We start from the raw sequence: 24,925 nt of genomic DNA on the forward strand, positions 1-24,925 counted from the left end.
ATGCATTCGTGTTTTACCAAGGCAACCTTATGAGATACCATATCTTCCTGCACCTCCTATGGGAGGCAATGAACTGGCCCTCACAGTGCAGTTTGGAAAGACAAGGGAATACTGGATACCTTGATCTCTTCTCTCTGAAGGCAATGCTGCTTTGTTTATCCTCATGTAATGGTCCTACATAACTATACATTGCTGACTATACAACATAAGGACATTGTTTTGCTTGCTATGTGATTGTTAATTAGTTGGGCTGTTCCAGTGAGGGAAAAGAAAATAGTACTGGAGAATCAATAAAGAGAGGGAACAAAGAAAAATCTGAAAAGACATTTATGGCCCAATCCTACTAAACTCTCTGAGAAGCGATGAAGCTACGGCGACGCAGCCTCCGCTGTATCCATGGGGGAGTTTCAGCTGCTGGAGTCTCCGCATGATAAGGGGACATTACAGGGTAACCCTTTTCCAGGCCTGTCCCAGCAGCCATAATGGGTCACCAGCTGGTGCAAATTTGAGTTGATCCATGTAGGAAAATCAGGCCCATGAAGGGGGTTTGGATTCAGTGTACGCTGCTACTGCTGAACCTGACCCCCACCTGGGCCCAATTCACCCATTCCATCCTGTTCTCTCCCACCCTGTCCACTCCTTGCAACAGGTTACCTGCTCCCACAGTCCTTCCAAAATCCCCATTCTGGCAACCTAATGAATTAATGTCTGATGTTAGAATGAACACTACTGATTTCTCATCTCACCATTTGCTATATTAGTCGCTATGCCAGCTTTCCCTGTGAAAACATTTGTGGTTGGATTATGGCCTTAGATTTTAACTTTACCAGTTTAACAACTTTTGAAAGATATTCTATGCATCATTGTTCTGAAGTATTATCTTTTAAGCTACAATGCATTAATATTTATTCTAAATCTTTTTTAGGTACTCATGTCATGGAAGGTTCTGGAAGAATGCTTGTCACTGCTGTAGGAGTTAATTCTCAAACAGGGATCATCTTCACTCTGCTAGGTGCTGGTGAAGATGAGGAGAAGAAAGATAAGAAAGGTACAGGTTTCATCATATCTCTAAGTTTTCCTTAATATATATTTATATTATTGAAGTCTGATGTATTAAAAAGGTTACAAGAGAGTTCTTGAATTTAGACTGATTTAGTCCCACCAATTGATGAGTTCTAGTAGGACCTCAACTTCCATGTTTCAGATGTATATCTATTTTTTTCAAATTTTACACATCTTGTAAAGTGTGAAAAGAGAAAGTGGTTCTGAATAATAATAATAATCACTGGGTATTTATATACCGCCTTTCTAGTCATTGGATTACTCCTCTGACTTTATTCAAGGCGGTTTACATAGGCAGGCGTTTCTAAATCCCTCAAGGGGATTTTTACAATCATAGAGGTTCTCTCTTTCAAGAACCAACAACATTTCAGAATGGATCTTCCTGGTTTGGTCTCACTTCTGGCCTCCAGTTCTCCCACGCAGGCTGGCAAGCAGCTCCATCTCTCACATGGAGGGCAGCCAAGACGCTTCTTGCTCACGCCAAGAGCAGGTGGAATCACTCAGCTGGGCTTGTCAGCTGCTTCAAGGTCTCGCCATTCTCAGCCGTTCAGGGAGCTACCGGTGTCCTCGTACTGGCGACCTTCTGTTGTCCAGGTGTATTCTGAGCACTCCAGCTGAAGTTCCTATTATGGATCATATTTTGATTTACACAGTATATCCAAAGTTCTTAACAAGTTAAAGCTCTATGCATGATGACTACAGTGCTCTAGTAGTAATGTAGTAAGCCCTCACCCCCATCATGAGGTTGCTGTATTATATTTTCAGATAAATAAAACCTAACTTCCAATCAAATTTCTATTTAGATTTAAAACCACACTTGTTTTTAGTTGTGGTTTCCCCATATTTTGTCACTCACCACTTATATTCAGCAGTATTAGTCACCTTTCATGCTAACATACAAACAACACTCCTTAACATTGTATTATACCTACCATTCTAATCATCAATGCAGCACAATCCTGTGCAGATCTACCCAGAAGTAACTACCACTGCATTCAGTGGGACTAGCACCCACATAAACATGCATAGGATAGCCTGAATTTTGTGCCTGCTGGCATCTGATAGAGAATTTTCCCTATATAGAATAATTTTTTTTTTTAATCAGAAAGCAATTTATGTGTCAGGGAAGCTTACATATGTATCACTGTTTAATTTCAGTGCCAGGCAGCCAAATATCTTCAGACTGTAACCTTCATGAGAGATAAAGCCAGAACAAATGCCTAAGATAACAAACTTTGGAAAAAATAGTAACAAGTTTATATGCTATATTTGTGTCCATAAACTTTTACTGCAGTTGATGCAAGACTTTTTGTTGCATTTCCCATTGAAATAAATGGGAAAGCTTCTTATCAAACCATGCTCTGCTAGTACTAGTACAGAAAAAAATAACGAACATGTTTTTGAGAAACTTGTTTTCTTACCTTTTCACAAAAATCAGAGACACTTTCTCCCCAGTGTTCCTATGGTTATATCATCACACTTTAGCTCAGCTAAGCTGCAGCCCACTATGGTTACACTCCAGAGCAGAATGTAATGCAACACATCTGCAGCAGTTCCCTTGAACACCACTGCAAGTCTCAGATTAGATACTTAAAGGGAGTTCCAAAGAAGAGGAAGCAGATCCACACTGTATGTGCAGTCCTTTGCATTCACACTGGTTTCTTACAGTACACCTGCAAATGGTGTGAAAGTTTCTGTGCAGTTTTTTCATTGTAGATAACTACAGTCATGTGTCACTTAGTGACAGGGATGTGGACCAGCACCCCCATCGCCAAGTGAGTCTTGACATTATGCAAAGTCTCTGAAGGTGAGGGGAGCTGCACTCCCATCGCCTCCGGAGGCTTTTCTGAGCATCACAGAGGCTCAGAATACCTGTTTGGACAAAAAGACATGACAGAAAACCGGAAGTCACGTGTTTTTGGCTGAAATGGCCGATCTGAGCCTCATAGAGGCAGCGTATGGGTGCACGCTGCCTCTGCAGGGCTCAGAAAAGCCTACGGAGGTGAGGGAAGCATAGGATGAACAGGGACCAGTGGTGGCTGTCACATATGTGGGCTGCCACTGGTCATAACATCGCTAAGTGACGCTCATCTATACACTGAAACCAAGTACATTTTTGATATTTCAGGCTACAGGAACAATTCATTGCACACTCTCTTACACTCACACCCAAATGATTTCAATTGGCTCTCAGAGACAGTACTGCAGCCCCTCTACCAGATAGGGTTACCCCCCTTAGCCAGGATTATTCTAGGGTTCCTCCATAAAAGTCCCTGTCAGATGTTTAGAATCTGTTATTAGTAGGTTCCACCCCCTAGCTTAAAAATGTTAGGCTCCAATCCAAGCCAAACCCTTGCTCTGCAGATGCTTACACACCAAAAAGTCATGTGCTGCATCTTATGGTGGGGGAGGGGGGCAGTTGAACAACCTGCAGGAGATGACTATACGCATTTTGTACTTATCTCTTGATAGGCAGCATAAGTGCCAGTGGGTCTCCTCAAACATGCACCATTAATTTTGGTGGCTTGTTGCTGAGGAAACACCCCCAATCTGCCCACTCTCTCTTCCCACCCACTGCCCACCCCAAATTCATCATGTGCTGGTGGACTGAGATCTTGCTACTGATCTTGCATGGCTGCCTATAACTGTGCTGCCAGTCTCATTGTGTTTACCGGCAGTGTCAGTAAATGTGACATCATCATGCAACACACACCAGTATCCAGGCACTTCAGTCTGGATCCTGGTGCTTCCACCTGCAAAACATGGATTAGAACAAAAAGTCCGCAGATAGGATTGGGCTGTTAGTTACAACACCTGTAGAGGGTCTTCACGAGTTCTGCTTTGCATGCAGGGAACCTCTGAACATGTTCCAGTGAATGGGCGTATGCTGGTTCAAAGCCCACTGCCCTACCTCCTCCACACTTTTTTTACTGTTGGGTTTTAAACATCTGAAAAGGGCTTCTGTGAAAACAGATGGTTGAAGAGTATAGCCAGTTCTGTTTTTATGTAGACTATGTCATCTTAATTTTGAAATGAGAAGTATCATTTTTACATTTTCTATACACCGACTATACTCTATGACCCAAGTTATGACTGTATTAATTTTCTCTAAGTGAACCATTTCTTACTATGATATCGTTGGCTCCCATGTGATCAACATCAGCATGAATTAATTTCTGTTTTCTCAGATATCAATGACACATGATTCATTGACTCAGGGCTTTATAGCTATTGTTAGTATAGCAGGTGTCTTGTGAGATAGAGAGCCATAGGCCACTGTTTTCAGACAGCACGTCACTGTCTTCAGTTGTCTCTACTTTTCAGCAAGAAGATCCTACTTCACTCTTTCTAGCATATACTCTTCTTTGGAACAGTATGTAGTTCTTCCTTTCCTCCATATTTTAAGAGTTCTATTTTAAAAAAGAAAACCTGCCAATCTAAACTCTCAACTGACAGAGAGGTGAAAAAGCTCTATGTTTGTCATATAACTTTCATAAAATGTCATTATACATCCGATAAAACATCTAACAATATGCTTTCAAGATTCATGCTGCAGTCATTCAGGCAAGCTTCCAGTGGTGCAGGGATCAGGCTGCATGGAGTTGCAATCCCCAAAGCACTGTTCCTGTGCATGTGCTATTTATTTAAATAGGGCTTAAGCCAGGATTCCAACATGAGCCCCACTGATAATCCCAACTTCTTAGCACAAACATCATACATTCGTTGTATGTATGCTTGCAGCTTTCTGAAAATCTACCAATCATATGTGTTTGCATTTCAGTTTTCTCCAGGTGTATGCCTTTCTCCCACATTAACATTTTGTAAAAATCATCACACAGGTATGAAACAGGAGGATGGACATCAGCTTCCAGGTAGAGTAAGAAATCTACCATATCAGAGGAAAGGCTGAGGCTTTTAACTGGGGCTCTTCTGCCAGTTGTGGTGCAAAACAGACCTGAGTGAATTGTCGAGAAAGCAATTTCCATTGGACTCTTTTTGAACCATTGTTTCATGATCCTCTCTGTTATATGACTACAAATCTTTCAGAAAAGTCCATTTCAAATTTGTTTACGCAATGGAACCTTCCGTTTTTAATGATAACATTGCCCTTACCTTTTCTACCAGCTCCTGTAGTAATTATCGTAGCTATTCAGATGCACACCAGAAATCAGTGCCACTAACATGCACAATAGTACGTACTTAAGATTACATAGCACTTTCTGAGCTCACAAAGCACACAAAGCTCACAAAGTCCCACGTATTACCTTGACACAGTTCTTACAACAATCGTGTGAGATATGTATTATCCCCACACTGCAGAGAGTGGCTTGCCTAAGGCCATCTAGTGAGTTTATGGCAAAGGTGTAATTTGAACCAGAGAAGTCCTGATTCACACTTTAATCGCTTAGCCACTGTGCTACACTAGCTCTCAGTAGGACTTCTTTGGGACAATATATATTTGAAATTTAAAACATATTGAGCAGGATTCAAAGACTTGTTTTAGATATACCCTAAGCTTGTACATGTCCAGTGGGATTTTTTACTTTTTAAATATGGCATGAGGTGAGACTGCTGTTTGAGAAACACAAGCTTAATGTCCCTTTGGATACATGAGTAGCATGATTCTTTAGAATCTGAAATCTTCTCAAGCAACACATTAAACAACAAATGATACTGTTGATCTGTGGTTCCCAAACTGGTGAGTCGTGACCCACCAGCTAGGGAAGCACTTAGGCTTGGCCCCTTAAGGGGTGGAGGCAGGGGGATTGCAACAATGCAATCCTGTGCTGCTGCTGGGAAAAGAGGGGGGTGTTCCTGGTTTACCTGAAGCCAGCAACGGGGCCTAGCAGATGCAGTGAGCCTCGCAGACACCTCCACAGGGCTTCCCAAGTGTGGAATTGTTTTTTTTTAAAAGACGTGATCGGAAGTCACTTCCAGTTTCTTATTGCAAAACCAGAAGTTACTTCCTATTGCATTTTTTTTAATGTTCCAAGCTGGTGGACAGGCATAGTAAGTTCTAAAGAGGTATTCTTCCTGAACGTGGAACCTGCTTTGCCTCTGTGATCACCATTACTGCATGTAAGAAGATTGCAGTAGCCAGGTCAGCTGCAGAATTTAGATTCATCCATTCTCTTCTGCAGCATTGGGCTAAGCCTGAATGATGTGATGAATGTGATTGTGCAAGTTATGCAGCAAGGGGATTCTGTGGGCAAGTCAACCAGTCCAAAATGTAGTCCAGTTGCTGGCTGTGAGGGCCTGAGCCTGCACAGTAGCTGGCCTAGACCAGGAAGCCACCCTGCCCCACACATAGTTGTAGCAGTGCATGCATGTAGAAGCTGCCTTATACTGAAGTCTGACCATTGTTCCATCTTGCTCAGATGGTCCAGGGTTTCAAACAGGGTTTTTTCACACTGGAAATGCCAGGAATTAAACCTGGGAATTTCTGCATGCAAAGCAGGAACTCAGCTATACCCCCTTCGCCTCTTGTGTGCTTGAACCTTCCACAAAAAGATTACTGTGGCAATTGGTGAAGAGGAGGAGCTCTGTTGTATGGGCCTCAACAAATCCCAGACTGCACTGCTCTTTGATGCCAGGTTTGCTGAAGTCCTGTTCTATCATTTTAACCTTAGTTAAAGGCTAGTACTAGAAAAGCAAATCTAAGAATCAGACCGCTCATACGTTGGCCCTAGAAATAATTTGTTCAGTATTGAAAACAATATCAAACTGAATGTTTGAAGTTAATTGTATACATTATAATGTATATCAGTACAGGTGAAGGTTGAAATGTTCAAAATTTGTATTTGAATAACAACAAAAAAAACAGCTTTAGTCCAATTATTCATTGTGGACCGTTCACTTGGCTCTAATGCAGATAAATTCCAGTCAGGAACAAATCTACAGGGAACTTTTGCTTCCACCTGAGATGAAGAAACTTCTTGTCTGAACTATTCCCCTTTTCTGAGGAAAACTGTTGACATTAAGACTGTGATTTTATTTTATTGTCATCATCCAAAACAAGAGAGAGAGAGAGAGAGAGAGAGAGAGAATATTGGTCACAAAATTATTTTGTAGATCTTTAACTGAATGCAAAAAGCGAGAGCCAAATATGGAAAACGGTTGTACTCTTGGGCCTCCCAAAATTGTTGTTATGTGTAACACTGGAAAAAATGTACTTTTTAAATGAATGAAATATATTAACTAAAGCATCTTTAAGATGCATGTATAAAACATATTAGTTCTAGAAATAACAAGATGTTGTAATTTTAAGAAACTGTGAGTGGGGATTCATAGAAATGCAGGTGCTAAGCAATAATACTTTGTTTTTTCTTAAGCTTTCACTAAAAACCTTTTTTTTTTTAAAGAAGGCAACTTAAGAATGTCTTCATAGAGGAGCAGAGGAATTACATAGTACTGTGTAGTCAGTTTTCACCAACTCTGTTAACTCTGTTAAATGTCTTTCACATTTCCTTTTATAATATTTCATGTATGAGTTTTTGTTCCCCACTTTTGTAACATTCTTGTAATAACATTCATTTTTAGATGTTACATTGCTTACTTTAAAACAAATCTGTTTGGAGAAAAAGAAAAAAAAGAAGCCATGTTAGTCCATAAATGTTATTGTTTCTGTCATGTGAATTTGTTCATATTATTATGATTTATTCTTTTTTTCTTTTATGCATTATTACTCAGTAGATTCTTCCCATCCCTCCTTCCATCCTCCTCCAACTACAGATGGGGCAGCAGGTGCAAATGCCACTGATAATGCAAATGCCAGCTTAGTCAATGGTACGTTAAGAACACCTAGCTTGTTTTTATTTGATGGATTTCTCTCCTAACTATATAAGCTTCCCTCTTTCTCTTATGAACTGCACAGATGTTGTATGTGCATGTGATTACCCTGTGAGAGCTCCTCTTGTACCGCAGCTTATAAGAGATGCCACAAATCCCACTGCCTTTCTAGCCAGACAAATCTTTGTTTCTCACTGAAGCGACAATGGGAAGAGAACAAGCAGGGATTCAGGAATCTTTTATCATTGACTAAAACTCTTGAAAAACCAACAAATATCTCTCAAATCCATTTTTCCCACAAGGTTTTCAGTGTCAAACTGTTGTTTCCATGCTTTTCAAGGTATATTTGAAAGAAAGCATGCTTCTGGATTTTGTTTTTCATTCTGCTTTTCCAGTGTGGCACTCTCATAAGCATTCATGGTCTCAACATAGCTTTGGGAAGCAATCCTGCTGGGGTCAGGAATCTGGCTTAAACGCAACCAGTAGCATTGCAGTGCTTTCGTGTTTTCCCACAGTTTTTTTTCACTCAGCACCAAACTAAGCATTTACTTACAGGTGATAGAGAAAAAATATTGCTATATACTCCTGTGCATGTGCTTGGATATGGTTTCATCCATTTTTTTTCTTTCCAAAAATATTAAGTTTTGAAACTCTGAATGTGTCTTTGAACAGCTTCTTGACTCCATTTCTTAGCATGCCCATATAAAATGCCTCAGATGAAGATAAATTTATCGTGTGAACGGGTGAATTTAGCCCAGGTTTGAATACAACACTTTCTTTATTTTCTATTATAATGGTTATTACTTTTTGTGCTTTTAGAATCTATGTAGTGATATATTTCTGATGACTCTTAAAAAAAAAAAAAACTATAGATGATTCGAAACTATGATGATTCGTTCTATTTATTATAGGATACATTTCGTGTCTAGATGAAGTGATAATGATATTGCATACCCAAGTATGCTTCAGGTCTGTCAGAATAATTCTCCTACCCAACACTCTAAAACCTGGACACTTTGAGCTTAGTCTAGTGGGCAGCATTCCTGTATTAGTCCCATGCTGTCTGTTCAGGCCCAGTCCTATTCATTAGGGTTAGCACACAAGGACTTCCCAATGGATCATGTGAATATTTGTCCACAAGCAAACAGAATCATGGAAAAGAGAGAGAAGAAGATCTGAAAATCACAGGGGGAAATTAACTCATGCTCAGATTTTGGCTAGGAGGCAAATTCCTGCTTATAGTCACTTAAACAGGTCTTGTGTTACTGTGGAATTTTACCTTGTTTCCTTTGAACTGTTCAGTCACAAATTGCTTTTGAAACTCAAATTAGGGTGCAATCCTAAACACGCCTTATGCTGGCCAAAGTCCCTTGGGGCGGCATAGGAGGGTTGCAAACGTGCCATAAAGCACGTTTGCGCCTCCGTGGGAGGAAGTGCCCACACCGACACATGTAGCAACGGTAGGCATGGGGGATGGGGAGGGGGCGTTTCTGGGCAGGCGGAGGGGGGGCGATGGGCAGCCCCAGGGGCAGGCATGCGGGCAGCTGGGGGTGGGAATGGGACCCAGCATTCATGCTGGATTCCAACCCCCGTCCCCAGGGAGAACGTAGCTGCTTCAAGCCACTCTGCTCTCCTTGGACTTGTGCCACCTCCAGAGGTGGCACAGGTCTGAGGAGACCCATTGGGGCCAGCAGCCCTTACCCAGGGGTAAGGGAAAGAGCTTCCCCTTGCCCCTGGCTGAGCCGCTGCAGCCAACAAACCTGAATTGGATGCGGCGTAAGCCTCCTGGCTTGCCTGTTCCAGTGCAGGTTTGGATTGTGCCCTTAGTTTCAAAAGTAATTTGCCATGTGACAAGTGGGGCTGCTGTTTGAGGAAAGCCCCTTTTAGGGAGCTAGCTTCATAGTTCTCTGGTACCTGGCCAATATAAATAAAATATAGTTGTCTTTCTAACTTTAAGTGTATCATAATGACAGCATGCAACATACCATTCTTTTCACAATGGAGTCATATTAGAATTCATGAGTTCAGAAACTTGCAGGATCATACCTTTAATGCAGTCACAGTTCACAGAGGAGGGAGCTCCTTAGGGAGCCAAGTCTTGTTGCACAATACTCAGGCCAGTATAAGGCTATATTTGAGATGCACAGTCTGAAATTGGCATAGGATAGTATCAAGTTGAACTCCTTTGCAAAAATTCCCTCACAGATAAAGGATGCAACCTTGTTGAGAGGAACCATCAGCTGTCTTTTGAGAAAGTTTCTGTCCTATGTTGCTAGTCCGGTTCTGGTCCAGAAAAGCGTTTCGCTCTGCCCTTCATTTTAAGACAACGGTTACTGGTGCTTTTAAAAAGGCCTATGTTGTACTGTAATGGGATGCAGTATAGTTATTCTTGAAGTATTTTTAGCTGTATGTTTCTAGATAAATTCTGCCAAATAATGAGATTTATTACTTCAGCTTGGAAATTAGTTTTTTGGCAGTACTAAATCATATATGATATATAGAGACATTTCTGTGTTTGCTATGAGGCACATAAAGAGTTGTCAAAATCTTCATTCCAGTGTAGTTTGTTATCTCCTGTTCAGCAATCCAAAATTGATATCCCCTTGGGCTGTTGCAGACTTATGTCTTTCTTTAATATTTTGTAGCAATCACTTAAGTAGTTAATAGTGATGGACATCTCAGGTGAAAAACAATCCACAGGTGAGAAAACCAGGTCTAGAAACTATGCAAAGTTAGGACTGAGAAAACTTCAATGGAGACAACTGAGACAAATTCAGAAGTGACTAGAAGTGATTTCTAATACGACTAGAAAATTTCCAAAACATGCTTGCAACATTGTGTGAATTACTTGTAAGAGTATTTTTTTAAATATTAATCATGCAGTGTTGAACTTTGCATTACTGCATTGAGACAAAAATTCCACTTGAAATCTGAGTTTCAGAATTATTAGGGGAAAAAGTTAGTTTGTATTTCATATTTGAAAATCTAAAGACTTCTGGTGTCATAATTCAGATGTATCTTGTAGGGGAGTGTTCGTTTCTAATTAACGTTTTGAGTATTAAAGTAGTCTATGCAGCCTACCTAGGGCCAAACTGGACATGATATGGCAGGTCCACAATCAGGCTCTCCCATACAGGACTGTATTATTCATAAGGCTGACTAGGCTGAAGCTTAGGGGCCCCACAGGGACTGGGGGCCCATCTTTTGTTTTTCTAGCTCAGGCATTGTTACCTGCGCCCAAAGGAGTTCTGTGAATTCATCAGGAGACCCTCAAAATGGATAGAGAGCTATGGACTGCAGTCTAGTACCTACTGTACTGGAGTCAGGCTTTCAGCTGTAGTGGGGTGAAAGAACGAAGTGCCAAAGGGGGCCCAAAATACCTGAATGCCTAGGGGCCCGGCAATGGGTTAATGTGGTCCTGCTCCCATGGATTTTAAAAATGTCAGTAGCAGCTGCTGCAGGAAGATTTAACATGGTGGTTTCTTGGGTGCAACTCCACATCAGGGAAACAGTCTGAACTCCTGGACCTGGCTGTGATTGCATAACTAACAGCCCAATCCTATCCAGTTTCCAGTGCTGGTGCTGCTGTGCCTATGGGGTATGCACCGCTTTTTGTGTTGAGGATGCAGTCACAGAGGCCTCCTTAAGGTATGGGAACATTTGTTCCCTTACCCCGGGGCTACATTGCGGTTGCACCAGTGCTGGAAAGTTGGATAGGATTGGGCTGTAAGGCTACAGTCCTAACCACACTTTTCTGAGAGTAAGCCCCATTGAACAAAATAGGACTTACTTCTGAGTGGACCTGGTTAGGATTGTGCCCTAAATGCAACTTATTTTTTACACCTTCTCATAGTGACTCTGTGCCTCTTCAGTTACTAGTGCAGAAGGAATGTAATATCTTGATATAATCAAACATCATAGGGAGGGTTTAAAAAAAATAAAAGTGGCTATTTTACTATTGATCTAATTTGGGGAGAAGAATTGAAGGTTTCAGAAGAGTTGACATTTGAGATAACAGGTGAGTAGAAAGAGGTTTCATTGTGCTGTGAGAGTAGGTGGGTTCAATAAAATAAATAAAAAAGGGGGATGGAGCAAAAGAAGGTGCAAAAGAGAGGGGTCAGCCAGAGCCTATCACTCTCCTCTCTTCCACACTTCCTCTGCTCTGCCCCCCTGTTCTTGTTCCAATCCAGGGAATGAGAAGAGAAGGAACAGCAGCAGTGGAGGCAAATTGATTGATGGAGGTGAGTGCCCATTGCCAATCTGAGGTGACAGCCTTTAACTTGCCTAATCATGGATGTGCTGCTGTTGCCTGTGAAAACCAACAGCCTAACAAGTCAGTACATACATGTCCCCTAACCATTGGCAATGCAATGTTGTCTTCACATCACCCAATAGAACAGACTTTTGGTGGCATATGTCCAAGGAGAGAAAAGGTGCAGGGACATTTTAAGAAGATGGGATAGGATCTGGAGTGTGCCATTGCTGCTGGATCCGCTCCCTCCTGCTGCCTGCCCAGTTTCACACTCCCCCTGCCCACCACACCCCACCGCTATCTTACTTGTTCTGTCAGGCACGGTGGAGTATGGTGGTGGGGTTGCAGCGCTGTGTGCTCCATCGGCAGCCATTTCATGACAGCGGAAGTCATTTCCACTATCTCTATAGGACAGCCCAATCCCCAGGAGAGTTGGGCTGCTACTCATCAAACAGCAGTAAGAACAATCAGTTTCCATCCACTCTCAAGAAGAAGAGACATTAGGAGGCCTTCAAGCATGATTATTCCTAGAGATTACTATGCAGAATTTTTTGCCTCTGCACTAATCAATTCAGCCCCACATATGCCCTTTGTTCCCCATGTTCAGAGCTTTTGTGTTCCAGATAATCATTCAAAATAATTTTAAACAGAATTAGTATTTGTTAACCCTTTAAAAGAAGACCGAGTTTATTTGGCTAAAATATATGTAAGAATCAATGAAATAGTGAACATCAAAGAGAGTTGGATAAAACTGAAGATGTGCATCAATAACAGGTAATTCAAAACATGATAGCATTGCAATATATGAATGATTGAAAATTAGCTTGAATACTATTCTTAAAATATTATTCAATAATTGTTGCCATTGTGAGTCAATCATTTAAATTGCATCTATTTGTATCAACTGAAGCTTGTGTTGTGTGCATTCAGAATATAATTTACCCTGCAGCGATTTGCAGCAAAGCACACAATGTCCCATTGATGACATCCATTTATTTGAGGTAGCTGGTGAGGCATCCTTTTTATGCAGCAGTAAAAATGGGATTCCATTTATACTGTGCATACTTCCTATGGACAACTGGCTATACTAGACAAAATGTACTAATCATTTTCTGTAGACTGGCAACAGTCAATTATACCTCTTTTGTGGTCTACCTCTTACACCAGACAAAATTAGTATTCACAGAGATGTTTGGCCTAGGAATGATGCATTCTATCATGAATTCCTGGAGTACAGTCCATAGTGCAGTTCTCTGGGATGTGGCATGTTCCCAGAACACCTGCATCTTTTGGCAGATGTGGCTGTATCTGCCTGGTTGTTGGAAGTTTGATAACAGGATATGTGACTTTAAAAAATGAGCAGGATTTGACTTAAAAATGCCAAAGACCAAAGCAATCTGTAGATATAGTTATACAAAACCAAATAAAACTGTGGGAACAAATTCATGCTAATGCTGTTCAAATAACATTTGGTAATATAACAAATTCAGGGCAACTCTAGACAATTTGTGGGTATCTTAAGCAAAACATATGTGTAGTGTGAAGATCCACACAAAGGAAAGGATTTTTTTTTAAAATGACATAATTCCACCTTTTGTTAGAGCCAGAGAGGTGTTATTGCCAGAGCAGTGTTATTGCAGAGAAGCAGATTTCAAAGGAAGTGGTTTTCCTTCAGAATATGAAGCAAACCAGAAAGAAAAGGAGCACTTATGAGCCATAACATAAAATAGCAGAACAAGAAAATTGTTTCCTATCATTATTAGAAATTTCTAAATATGCATATATCGTGGATCGATTGCTTTGATGAAGCTCAACTATTATATGAGGAGAATAGAACATCCAGTACTAGGGTCTGGGGCAAGGCAGCCATGCTGTGTTCTCTCATAAGTCACAGTGGGCCTTGGAAAGAAGGATATGTGAATAACCAATAACTTGTGGTATTGTTTCTGTTAATTCATAAATTGATTCATGTAGGAGGTCTTCAAATGTAATTATAAACTCTTTGCATTGTATCATTCCCTACTGAAGAAATGAGAATTCTTAGACTTAATTCTATATAGATATTGTTATTAATACAGGGTATGCACCATGATTATTTTGCTGCACCCAGCACCATGTATGATGTACACATATTTGATATAACATTTTATTTAGAATAAGGCAAGATATATGCACATATAAATAGCTATAAATAGCACTCATAGGTAACACACAAACACCCATGTGTGTAATTGTATAAAATATGGCTAAAAGTAATTCAATCCCTAACCTCAGGGGAGAATAAGATATTTCCAAGACAATTTCATTGTACAATCCTGTCCGGTCTGCCTTCCTTTGGAAATCCCCTTGCTTATAGAGCTAACCTATGCATGATGCAAGATGAAGCATCTGCAGGCTTGGTGGGGTGTCCCACATCCTCTGCCTCCCCACTGCCTCCTCAGCATGCTGCCTACCTGGTTTATCACCTTAACTACCTCTTTAAGAAAATATTTGCTGGAGCAGACCAGAGACCTGTCTATGCAATCATTCTGTTTCCCACAGTGGGCGGCCAGTTGACTCTGATAAACTCACAAGGAGGAGAGAAAGGCACACCTCTCTTCCTACATTGGTTCTTTTCAACTGGACTTCAGAGGGATACAATGATGAACCTGATGGTAGCATTGTAGTCATTGATAGACTACATTGATAAACCTCTCAGAATTTGCCCAATCTTCTTTTAAGCCATCACTCTATCTGGTGACAACAAATTCCATAGGTTAATTATGTGTTGTGTGTACTTCCTTTTGTCCATCCTGAATCTCCTGCCAGTCAATTTCATTGGATAAGCCCTGGTTCTAATGTTGTGAGAGAGGTAGTAAAACATCACTCTCTCTGCATCACGAATAATTGGTTAGGAAGGGCAGCCCAATCCTGAGCTGCCCATCACATGGGGCTGCCATGGTGCCGAAATGGCTGCTGTGGTATCCAGCTCATAACCAAGCAGCCGCCGGGGGCTCCTTGGGGTAAGAAGACTTTCATAACCCCTTCCCCTGGGTAAGGGTAGTCCTGAAATGGGGCTACTAGATTATATGACAGCTCTGGAGCTACTGCAGAATCGGAATGTCCCGTGTTGGACTGCACGGTCCCACATGGGGCTCAGGATCTGGTGGAGCAGAGCTCCACTCGTCCTACCCCCTCCCTCCCTGCTCCTTCTCCTGCCATACCTCCTCCCTGTCTCCCCCACCCTGGAACACCTCCTCCCCGCCTCCTCCCACACCTCCACTCACCACCAAGTGGTCCGGGTGAGTGCTAGGCAGCAGAATGCAGTCCGAGCACGGACTTGCACTGGGCTAGCTACATCGCTGGGCCCACAGTAAGGGCTTCGAAATGTGCCTTATGGCATGTTTGCGACAGTGCATGCTGGCAGTGATCCGGCGTGCAGGGTTCTGGATCAGGCCCTTAATCTTTCCCCCATCATCTTTTTCCAAGCTAAAAAGCCTCACGTATTGCAACCTTTTCTCATAGGAAAGATGCTCCAATCTCCCAAGCATTTTGGTTGTTGTCTTCCAGAAAGACAGTGATGGAGAATAGGATTGTGGCGGCAGCAGGGTTGGATGAAGAGAGTGCCATTGTGATTCTCCTCTCTCTCCCTTTATTCCCTAAAGGAGTGGAGAGTGAAAGAGAAGAGGATCATGGAAGCAACAGATTAGTGCAGGGAAAGATAGGAATAGTAGAGAGTAAGGGAGAAGAGGATTCTGGCAACAATGGCCTACCTCATCCTCTGCTTTAATGCTATGATGTGCTTCCCTTCCCAGATGTTTTTTTAAGACAAACTGGGGAGCTGGAATGTATAAAGAGTAGAAAAGAAAGAGCAGGGAAGAAAAGAGCAGTGTCACTGCTGTCATAAGGTACGTGCACCCATGTGCTAAGTTGTGCACAAGAGTTGAAAAGAAAGGAAGGGGCAGATATTTGTGCCACTTCAGGCATAGATTCAGCTTAGGCCAGGACGGATCACCTAAATATTTTTTAGGATAATTGACTACTAGGATATCAAGTTGTATTTCTCCTAGTGGTAATTTCTACAGATTAGTGATCCAGTAGATACAGACTGTGCTGCCTTGTGAAAAGCATACTTTTCCAAGAAAAGCAATCTATCCACATTTCTAGATCTGTAAAACATTTTTCTAAGACTTTTCATATCATATCCCATTTATTTATATCTTCGATACATTAGCACGTAATGTGCTATGCCCAACCAATGGAAATATGTCAACCAATTTCAGAGTTAGACATTAATTTGGTACCAATGACATGACTTGCATTAGTTTAGTCTCACCATTTTAATTTGTGTTGATATATGTATGGGTGAATTTTTCAGCAGGTGTTGTATCTACCATAGCAGCAGATTTTTGCAGGGAGACTTGTAAAAAATTAACAGTTGGTATTGTAATTTTAGATTACATAAAAATATTTGTGTTGTATGTTAAAGTCGAGTGCTGATATAAAAATCTGTTTCTTACTTTATGAGGCCATTTGATGAAAACAAAATCTCAAGAGAACTTGCATATCCAACCTTGTTATACACGGATTTGACTCAACACAAATGGCTACAGCAAATGAGAAGGAATGTGCTCATCCTTGGAGAAGGGAAAAATGCATCCCTTTAAAATCACAGTTTAAAAAACTGCTCTTTACTGTTGTAGAGAGACAGTCATGCAAGTGATTACAGTTATTTTTCACCTGTGGAAAAATCCATGGATTTGTCTATCTCAAGTCAATGAGAAAGGCCCTTTAAATTAAAGGAAAACAGTTCTTTAACAATAGCCTCCTTAATTTGAGAGAGGGCAGCCAGCTGTTCAATTCATCAATCATCCTCTGTCCAGGCACTCACTCAAAGGCAAACAACCCCTCCCTTCCCCCTGAGTATGTGAAAGAAAGAAAATCTCTTTGCTCTGGGTGAAGGGAGGGGCTCACTCAGATGACCTTTCTAAGTGCCTGGAGAGGGACTGATTGAAGGATTGTCTGCTCAGTGACTCTGTCTTAACATCACAAAGATCAGCAAGGCTGTTTTTAAATCACAGAGCAAAAGGGACTTTGCTTTAGTTTTTTTGCTATCCAAGTGAGTTCTGGGAATGGAACCATCACTAATGCACAAGTGGGTGCTACACGTGTAGTTCCTCCTTGTGATCCAACATCTTGGAATGCCCATTTACGGAGATAAAATTTCTTCACTTTGCTGTTTAAGAACCAAATTCTGAGCTCTTAAGGCACATCTGTCACACCCTGACCAGCACCAGTTGGCGCTGAGTCTCAGCATCACTTGGAGGGCCAGCTGGCGCTCCAGCAGTGCTGGCCAGAGGTAAGTAGTATCGGGGCTGTAGAAGAAGGGTGGAATGATGTGGGAGATGGCGGGGTGGGGAAGGAACCAGGGCAGGAGGGGGTAGGACCAGTGGAGCTCTGCAAAATAGCCAGTGCAGACTTGAGAATTGCCATTGCAGGGCTTGGGGCTTTCCCAGGGAAAGGGGACAAAAGTCCCCTTTCCCCAAGGAGACATCTGACGACTGCTGCAGTGTCACAGGATGCAGCAGTAGCTGCTTTGGCAGTGCCACCTTTAGTATTGGGCTGTAAGAAAGGTTGTGGGCTTTCAGCTGCTTTGGGACTAAGGCAAATAGCTGGAAAATGAATAAATATTACTTCATTCCTTCTCCTTGCTTCTCCTTGTAACCAGACATTTGATAAGGAGAATTTTAACCTTTTTGAAAGGGACCAGACTCCTCCATGTGTGCTGCTTAGGACTGAGGCGACAATATATAAAACAAAATCTAGTACTTGGAGTGGGGAGTTAGTTGACATTTCTTATTTTAAAAGGTTTTCCCTCCTCACTCTAGAACTTCACCATAGAAATCTTGGATGCTCCTTATTTTGGGAGACTGCAACTTCAGACTATGTCTATCATAAACACGGAAACTGGATTTTGGCAACTCTAGTAGAAGTGTACAAGAATTTTGTCAAAATAAGATTGGTAGGACAGGTAACTGTAAAATAGCTATATTATTTTGTGTTGTGTTTAGCCTGGAGGGCTTTCCCAGGCCTCCTAGTGCCTTATAAAGCATTAAAAGCATCACTTCTGGTTTTACGAGAAAACTGGAAGTGACTATTTTTTGCCTCTAAGGCTCAGAAGATTTTGCCTCTGGAGGGGGCGTGCACTGGGGGGGCACGGGTTGAGGGTTCTCGTGGATCTGATCCGAAGATAAGTGAATCTGTGAATACAGGATACGCTGATACAGGGCCCCCCTTTATATGGTATGGTAGAGATCCTACTAAATTTCCATTGGATTATAATATATTTTTATTAAGAATAATGCAAACGCATTGCTAATGAATGGCATTTTTTAGAATTACAGTCATAAGTTTAGTTTGAACTGTTAGTAAAGTTAATTCATGCCTATGGAGTAGTACCTATATGATGTGGAACAGCATGGGAGAAGGTCTTTGAAAGTGCTGCCTTTTCCAAAATATATGTGTTTCTGCTATCTTTAAGCAGTATACTAAAGAATCTTGGGGTTCTTTGAAAGTTTGTCAGTGAAGTAGTGCCTATGATAATCAAACTAACTAAACGATAGCCAGCCGTCAGTCTTCCCCTGCCAAGTGCAGCTGTAGGGGACTTTTAAGTGCGTTCAGAGTCTACGCTCAGTTCATGTGAGGCAACTAGAAGGACAGAAAAATGAACCTGGCCAGAGCCCTGTGTGAACTGTCCCAGTATCATCTGCAATGCTCAGGAGTTCCATGGCAGGCAAGTCAATGAGGAAAGCAGAATATTTGAAAACCTTGGTTTAGATAATTTGCTACATTATTGTATGTTATATTATCCAGACAATACATCTTGCCTCCAAAGTGCATATGACCTTTATTATTTCAGTGGAGGAAACCGCAGTGGTAAATTGGTGACTATGAATTTTTGTTCAGGAAGCTTATTCATGCTTATAAATACATCATAAACAATTTTACCATAAACTTTATTTAAAACATGCTCATAACTTTGTTGGCACTTTTTATTTAAATCCCCCCTTGTCATGTACTGTCTGTGTGTACTGCTTGTTTACTGCCTGTTTTTTGTTGTCTGTCACACTTTTTATCATATAGGCAAAATGCAGGATGGAAATATGGATAACAGCCAGAATAAAGGTAACTGTCTTTCCTATTAAGGAGGGTTGTTAAATTGTACTTGAATTTAGTTCAACAGACAAGAAAATAAAATACACAGGCCAACACACATTTTGCTTCCTTAAACTTTACACCAATTCCTGGGTATATTTGGGGTGCCGATTCCAAAAATGGTATCCGTTTTGCCCTATCATGTCTAGTTTTGGAGACACAGCATAGCTTCTTTAGTAAATGATGCAAGCAGCTTCCTCATGAGGAAGCCTACACTGTGGCTTCCTCATGAGGAAGCAGCTTGAATCATTCACTAATGAGGTTATACTATATCTCTAAAACTAGACGTGATAGGGCAAAACGGATGCCATTTTTGGAATCGGCACCCCAAATTCATATCAAACCACCATAAAGTTTGGGAAAAACTTTTCTGACCCTCAGTTTTGTAGGCCTGTGATATTAGGATTGTGTAAAAAAAAAAAGTGACTTGAAATCAGCAATAAATTCTTTGCATTTCTTAGGCAAAAGAAATACTGGGGAAAAAACCCAACCCGATGCCATCAAATGGTACAGAAATTTTGTCCTTTTGTTGTGGTATATAAACAAGAGATGCTTTGAATTCTATAGCTTGCCTCCTTTAAGCTTTCATACTGGAGTAACAGACCATGATGTGGTGGTTCTAACTAGTTAGAGCTGTCATAAGCACCTTCCCAGCTTCAGCTTCATGATAGCTTCAGGGACTTGTGCTCACAGTCTCTATGTTCTGATATTTCGACTGCTTCAGTACCCTCTCAGGAGACTGTGGAACTGGAATCCCAGTTAGTAATGTATTCTGTACTGAGGGTTCTCATATCATGCCTTTTGGAGAACTTGAAAGCTGTGGTTCCAAGAATTTTAATGTGTGTATGAATTTTGACCGGTTTAAGCTGAAATCCTAAATTACATGTGCATGTCATAGGTATCTTTCAGAGGTTTCTCATGAAGCCATCCCATAGCTGAACAGGCAAGACTCTTTTCAGTGGAAAGTCAACTTGTCTGTTCAGTTATGTGAGAGTGACTAGCTAATCATGGAAGGCAAAGGCAGTGTGAGCTGCAGGAGTGGTTCCTCCCCCATGCAGACTTATTCCTATGAAAAACTGCAGCTTTAATTGTCCAGAAAAAAAATGTATTTTATCCTCTTTTATAATCAACTACATTTCCTATGGAATTATGTTCTTTGTTAAATAACATGCAATCTCTTTCTTCCATTTAATATTTGTTGTCTACTTCATTATGTAATGACAGTATTTTGAAATATTCTCCTTACGGAGAGAATATAAGTGATACTGAAAATGTAAATACATCTGTAAAGATATACAAATAGTGGTAAGACTTCCTTTTAAAGACCTCACAGTTTCGGAACTTTCAGTCCTCCTTGAGTAAAGCTGAACTTATTAGTATTAGGATACAATCCTAACCAGGTCTACTCAGAAGCAAGTCCTATTTTGTTCAATAGGGCTTACTCTCAGGAAAGTGTGGTTAGGATTGCAGCCTTAGTATTCTTGAGGAACAAGCTATACCATGTTTTTGAACTTGCCCCCAAAAGGCCTTAATGCAGGGGTGTCAAACTTGTTTCATACAGACGGCCAAAGTTAGCATTCAGGGCTCTAGCTGAGGGCTGGAAGTGCTGACATTAAGCAGAAAGTGACATCATTAAGCAGCTAATGGACAGAAATCGGACCTTTTCTCATATAGTAACTCATTAACTGCAAATGACAGAAGAGAAAGTACGTAAATCTTGATCATATTTCAAGATTTGGGAAAGCCCAATTTTCAAGTGGGCTGCCATTTCAGCTGTAACAGCAGCTGAGAGCCTGAGGGCCAGATAAAAAGCTTCTGGGGGATGCATCCAGCCCCCAGGCCTTATGTTTGACACCCCTGCCTTAATGCAATGGGCACAATTCATTGGAATCATCTCTTTAGCAACTCCACTAAATTGATGGAAATGCTGTTAAGCACACAACAGTTTTCTTGCACATCTACTCATTTTGATGGGAACTGCATAAGAAATGTTTCATGGTCGTATTTCATCCTTCAGCATTTTTAATATTGCCTCATTTGTTATAAGGAGAGTGAGACAGAAGCATGGAGGATTCTGTGAGGCATTTACATGATAATATAAGGAATTTTTTAATTGTTGTTTTCAAATGTATTTTTAATTACATCTGATTTTTAATTTGACTTGTTCTGGCAGAGATTGAAAGCCTTTAAAAAATCTTGAAATGGGTTATATTCTGTGGTATGATGAAATTTGCTTCTGTATGGTTCATTCCTTGTTACATCCAAGGCACAACTAGATGTGACAGCACCAGGACCCAACTCAGGTCCTCCACATTTATTATTAGCAGGAATTTCAAGCACAGAATGGATGATCTGCAGGGCTGAACTGGACTGCCTCTTTTCCCTAAGCTTTATAACTCTAAATTGTTGCAACAACAATAATAATAATAATAAATTGAAAAACTCCAAAACTTATGACAATACACTATGCTTTACATCCACATATGATACTGACAGATTGTATTTGCCTAGTAAATTTGGGTTTTTGCAAGTAAAACAAACAGTGGAGGAAGAGAAACATGCATTTGACTGTAAAAGAGAGTCAGAAATAAGCACTTGTTGAAGTAATGAATAGGAACTTTTTAAAAGTTAAGTAAACTAAACAGGAGTATAGGAAAAATGCTATAAAAACAAGAACTGAAAGCTGACACAAAGCACTACATGGCCAATGTATGGAAAAGATCAATGACAAAATCGATAATGAAAAACCTGGCTGTGGTTCACATCTGGAATCCTAAAGAAAGGAACAGAATATTTAATATTAGCAGCCCAAGAGCTGGCTTTTCGAACAAATGCAATAAAGGCCAGAATTGAAAAATCATCAAATTATGCAAAATGCAGATTGTGCAAAGAAGCCGAAGAAACAATTGACCATATAACAATTGGCTGGCAAGATGATTGCACAGATTATAAATCTAGACATATAAGTGGCTCAAATGATCCACTGGAATTTATGCAGAAACTACAACATTGAAATACATTGAAGTTGAAACAACACTGAAGTTGCCGATCTCTTGACTAGAATATGCAACTTGTCCCTCAAAACGGCCACAGTGCCAGAAGATTGGAGGATAGCAAATGTCATACCGATCTTTAAAAAGGGAAAGAGGGGGGACCCGGGAAACTATAGGCCAGTCAGCCTAACATCTATACCATGTAAGATGGTGGAATGCCTCATCAAAGATAGAATCTCAAAACGAACAGGCCTTGCTGAGGAAGAATCTGCATGGCTTCTGTAAGGGAAAGTCTTGCCTCACGAACCTTATAGAATTCTTTGAAAAGGTCAACAGGCAAGTGGATGCGGGAGAACCTATAGACATTATATATCTGGACTTTCAGAAGGCATTTGACATGGTCCCTCACCAAAGGCTACTGAAAAAACTCCACAGTCAGGGAATTAGAGGACAGGTCCTCTCATGGACTGAGAACTGGTTGAAGGCCAGGAAACAGAGAGTGGGTGTCAATGGGCAATTTTCACAGTGGAGAGAAGTGAAAAGCGGTGTGCCCCAAGGATATGTCCTGGGACCGGTGCTTTTCAACCTCTTCATAAATGACCTGGAGACAGGGTTGAGCAGTGAGGTGGCAAAGTTTGCAGATGACACCAAACTTTTCCGAGTGGTGAAGACCAGAAGTGATTGTGAGGAGCTCCAGAAGGATCTCTCCAAACTGGCAGAATGAGCAGCAAAATGGCAGATGCGTTTCAGTGTAAGTAAGTGTAAAGTCATGCACATTGGGGCAAAAAATCAAAACTTCACATATAGGCTGATGGGTTCTGAGCTGTCTGTGACAGATCAGGAGAGAGATCTTGGGGTGGTAGTGGACAGGTCGATGAAAGTGTCGACCCAGTGTACGGCAGCGGTAAAGAAGGCCAATTCTATGCTTGGGATCATTAGAAAAGGTATTGAGAACAAAACAGCTAATATTATAGTGCCATTGTACAAATCGATGGTAAGGCCACACCTGGAATATTTTGTCCAGTTCTGGTCGCCGCGTCTCAAAAAAGGATATAGTGGAAATGGAAGAGGTGCAAAATAGAGCGACTAAGATGATTACTGGGCTGGGGCACCTTCCTTATGAGGAAAGGCTACGGTGTTTGGGCCTCTTCAGCCTAGAAAAGAGACACCTGAAGGGGGACATGATTGAGACATACAAAATTATGCAGGGGATGGACAGAGTGGATAGAGAGGTGCTCTTTACACTCTCACATAACACCAGAACCAGGGGACATCCACTAAAATTGAGTGTTGGGAGAGTTGGAACAGACAAACTAAAATATTTCTTTACTCAGTGTGTGGTTGGTCTGTGGAACTCCTAGCCACAGGATGTGGTGACGGCATCTGGCCTGGATGCCTTTAAAAGGGGATTGGACAAGTTTCTGGAGGAAAAATCCATTATGGGTTACAAGCCATGATGTGTATATGCAACCTCCCGATTTTAGAAATGGGTTATGTCAGAATGCCAGATGCAAGGGAGGGCACCAGGATGAGGTCTCTTGTTATCTGGTGTGTTTCCTGGGGCATTTGGTGGGCTGCTGTGAGATGCAGGAAGCTGGACTAGATGGGCCTATGGCCTGATCCAGTGGGGCTGTTCTTATGTTCTTAAATAAGTAGTAAATGGTGGGAACATACCAGAAAAAGTGATAGAAAACAGGAAAGTCAAGATCTTGTGGGATTTTTGGATACAAACTGATAGTTTTGATGCGTAATACACCAGATATTACATTAATAGAAAAAAATAAAGTGACCATTAGTCCTGGTGATAGTAGAATTGATGAAAAAGAGCATGAAAAAATTAGTAAATATCAGAATTGAAAAATTGAAATCCAAAGATTATGGCGTAAACCAGCAGTGGTTGTCCCAGTTGTGATTGGTACACTGGATGCAGTCCTAAAAATGCTTGAACTGTATTTAAAACATCTGAACATTGACAAAGTTACTATCAGTCAAATTCAAAAAGCTACCCTGCTTGGTTCAGCACACATTATTTGTAAATACATTGCAACATCCTAGGTCCCTGGGTGAGGCCCAATTAGTAATTCGTGTGAAGTCCATCTGAAGAACTGGCAGCTGTGATACACAAGATAATAATTATAACTGCAAAATTGAAAAAGGCAGTTCAAAAATATTTTTCGCTCCATAAGACGCACCTGACCATAAGATGCACCTAGTTTTTAGAGGAGGAAAACAGGAAAAAAATATTCTGAACCAAATAGTGTAATAAAATATTTAATAAACTATAACAGAACAACATTTGAACCATGTAAAGTGAACAGCAGTCAACAGTGGCATTAAGAACCATTATCACTGTCATTAACAAATGGAGATACTTAAAGGTTTGAGTACTCTAGTTTTCTGGAAACCCCAAGAACTCATCAACACTAGAATCAGAATTTATGAAGCTCACAAAAGCAGGTGCACACAAATAGGGGATCACATTATCTTTCTGCTACAATGATGGTCTGCCAAATCCCAATCCACTGGGCCTTGTGCCCGCTTAAGGCTGATCAGTCCCCCTTGTGCAACTCACCAGTGCAGCAAGCAAAAGTGAGTCCAGTTCCAGTCCACAGATGCCAAGTAAATCAGTCCCATC

The 24,925-nt window shown here is 41.0% G+C and overlaps 1 protein-coding gene across 13 annotated transcripts in view; it reads left to right on the plus strand.

Moving 5' to 3' along the window:
• The window catches only part of ATP2B2 (ATPase plasma membrane Ca2+ transporting 2), a 239,392-nt gene that overhangs the window by 107,057 nt on the left and 107,410 nt on the right, over window positions 1–24,925 (plus strand). For 3 of the 13 annotated variants that reach the window (XM_066617473.1, XM_066617471.1, XM_066617474.1), the window contains 3 exons: window positions 926–1,048; window positions 15,798–15,812; window positions 19,226–19,267. The exons of 1 other annotated variant lie outside the window; for it this stretch is intronic. In XM_066617473.1, coding sequence (XP_066473570.1) covers window positions 926–1,048; window positions 15,798–15,812; window positions 19,226–19,267 — 180 coding nt within the window. Of the gene's footprint in view, window positions 1–925; window positions 1,049–4,901; window positions 4,935–7,752; window positions 7,849–15,797; window positions 15,813–15,943; window positions 15,972–19,225; window positions 19,268–24,925 lie in introns of all 13 variants that reach the window. 9 more of the 13 variants (XM_066617470.1, XM_066617475.1, XM_066617476.1 and 6 more) reach the window with 6 other exon arrangements.

This window comes from Tiliqua scincoides, chromosome 2, assembly GCF_035046505.1.
Source record: "Tiliqua scincoides isolate rTilSci1 chromosome 2, rTilSci1.hap2, whole genome shotgun sequence".
NCBI classification, from domain to species: Eukaryota; Metazoa; Chordata; class Lepidosauria; order Squamata; family Scincidae; genus Tiliqua; species Tiliqua scincoides.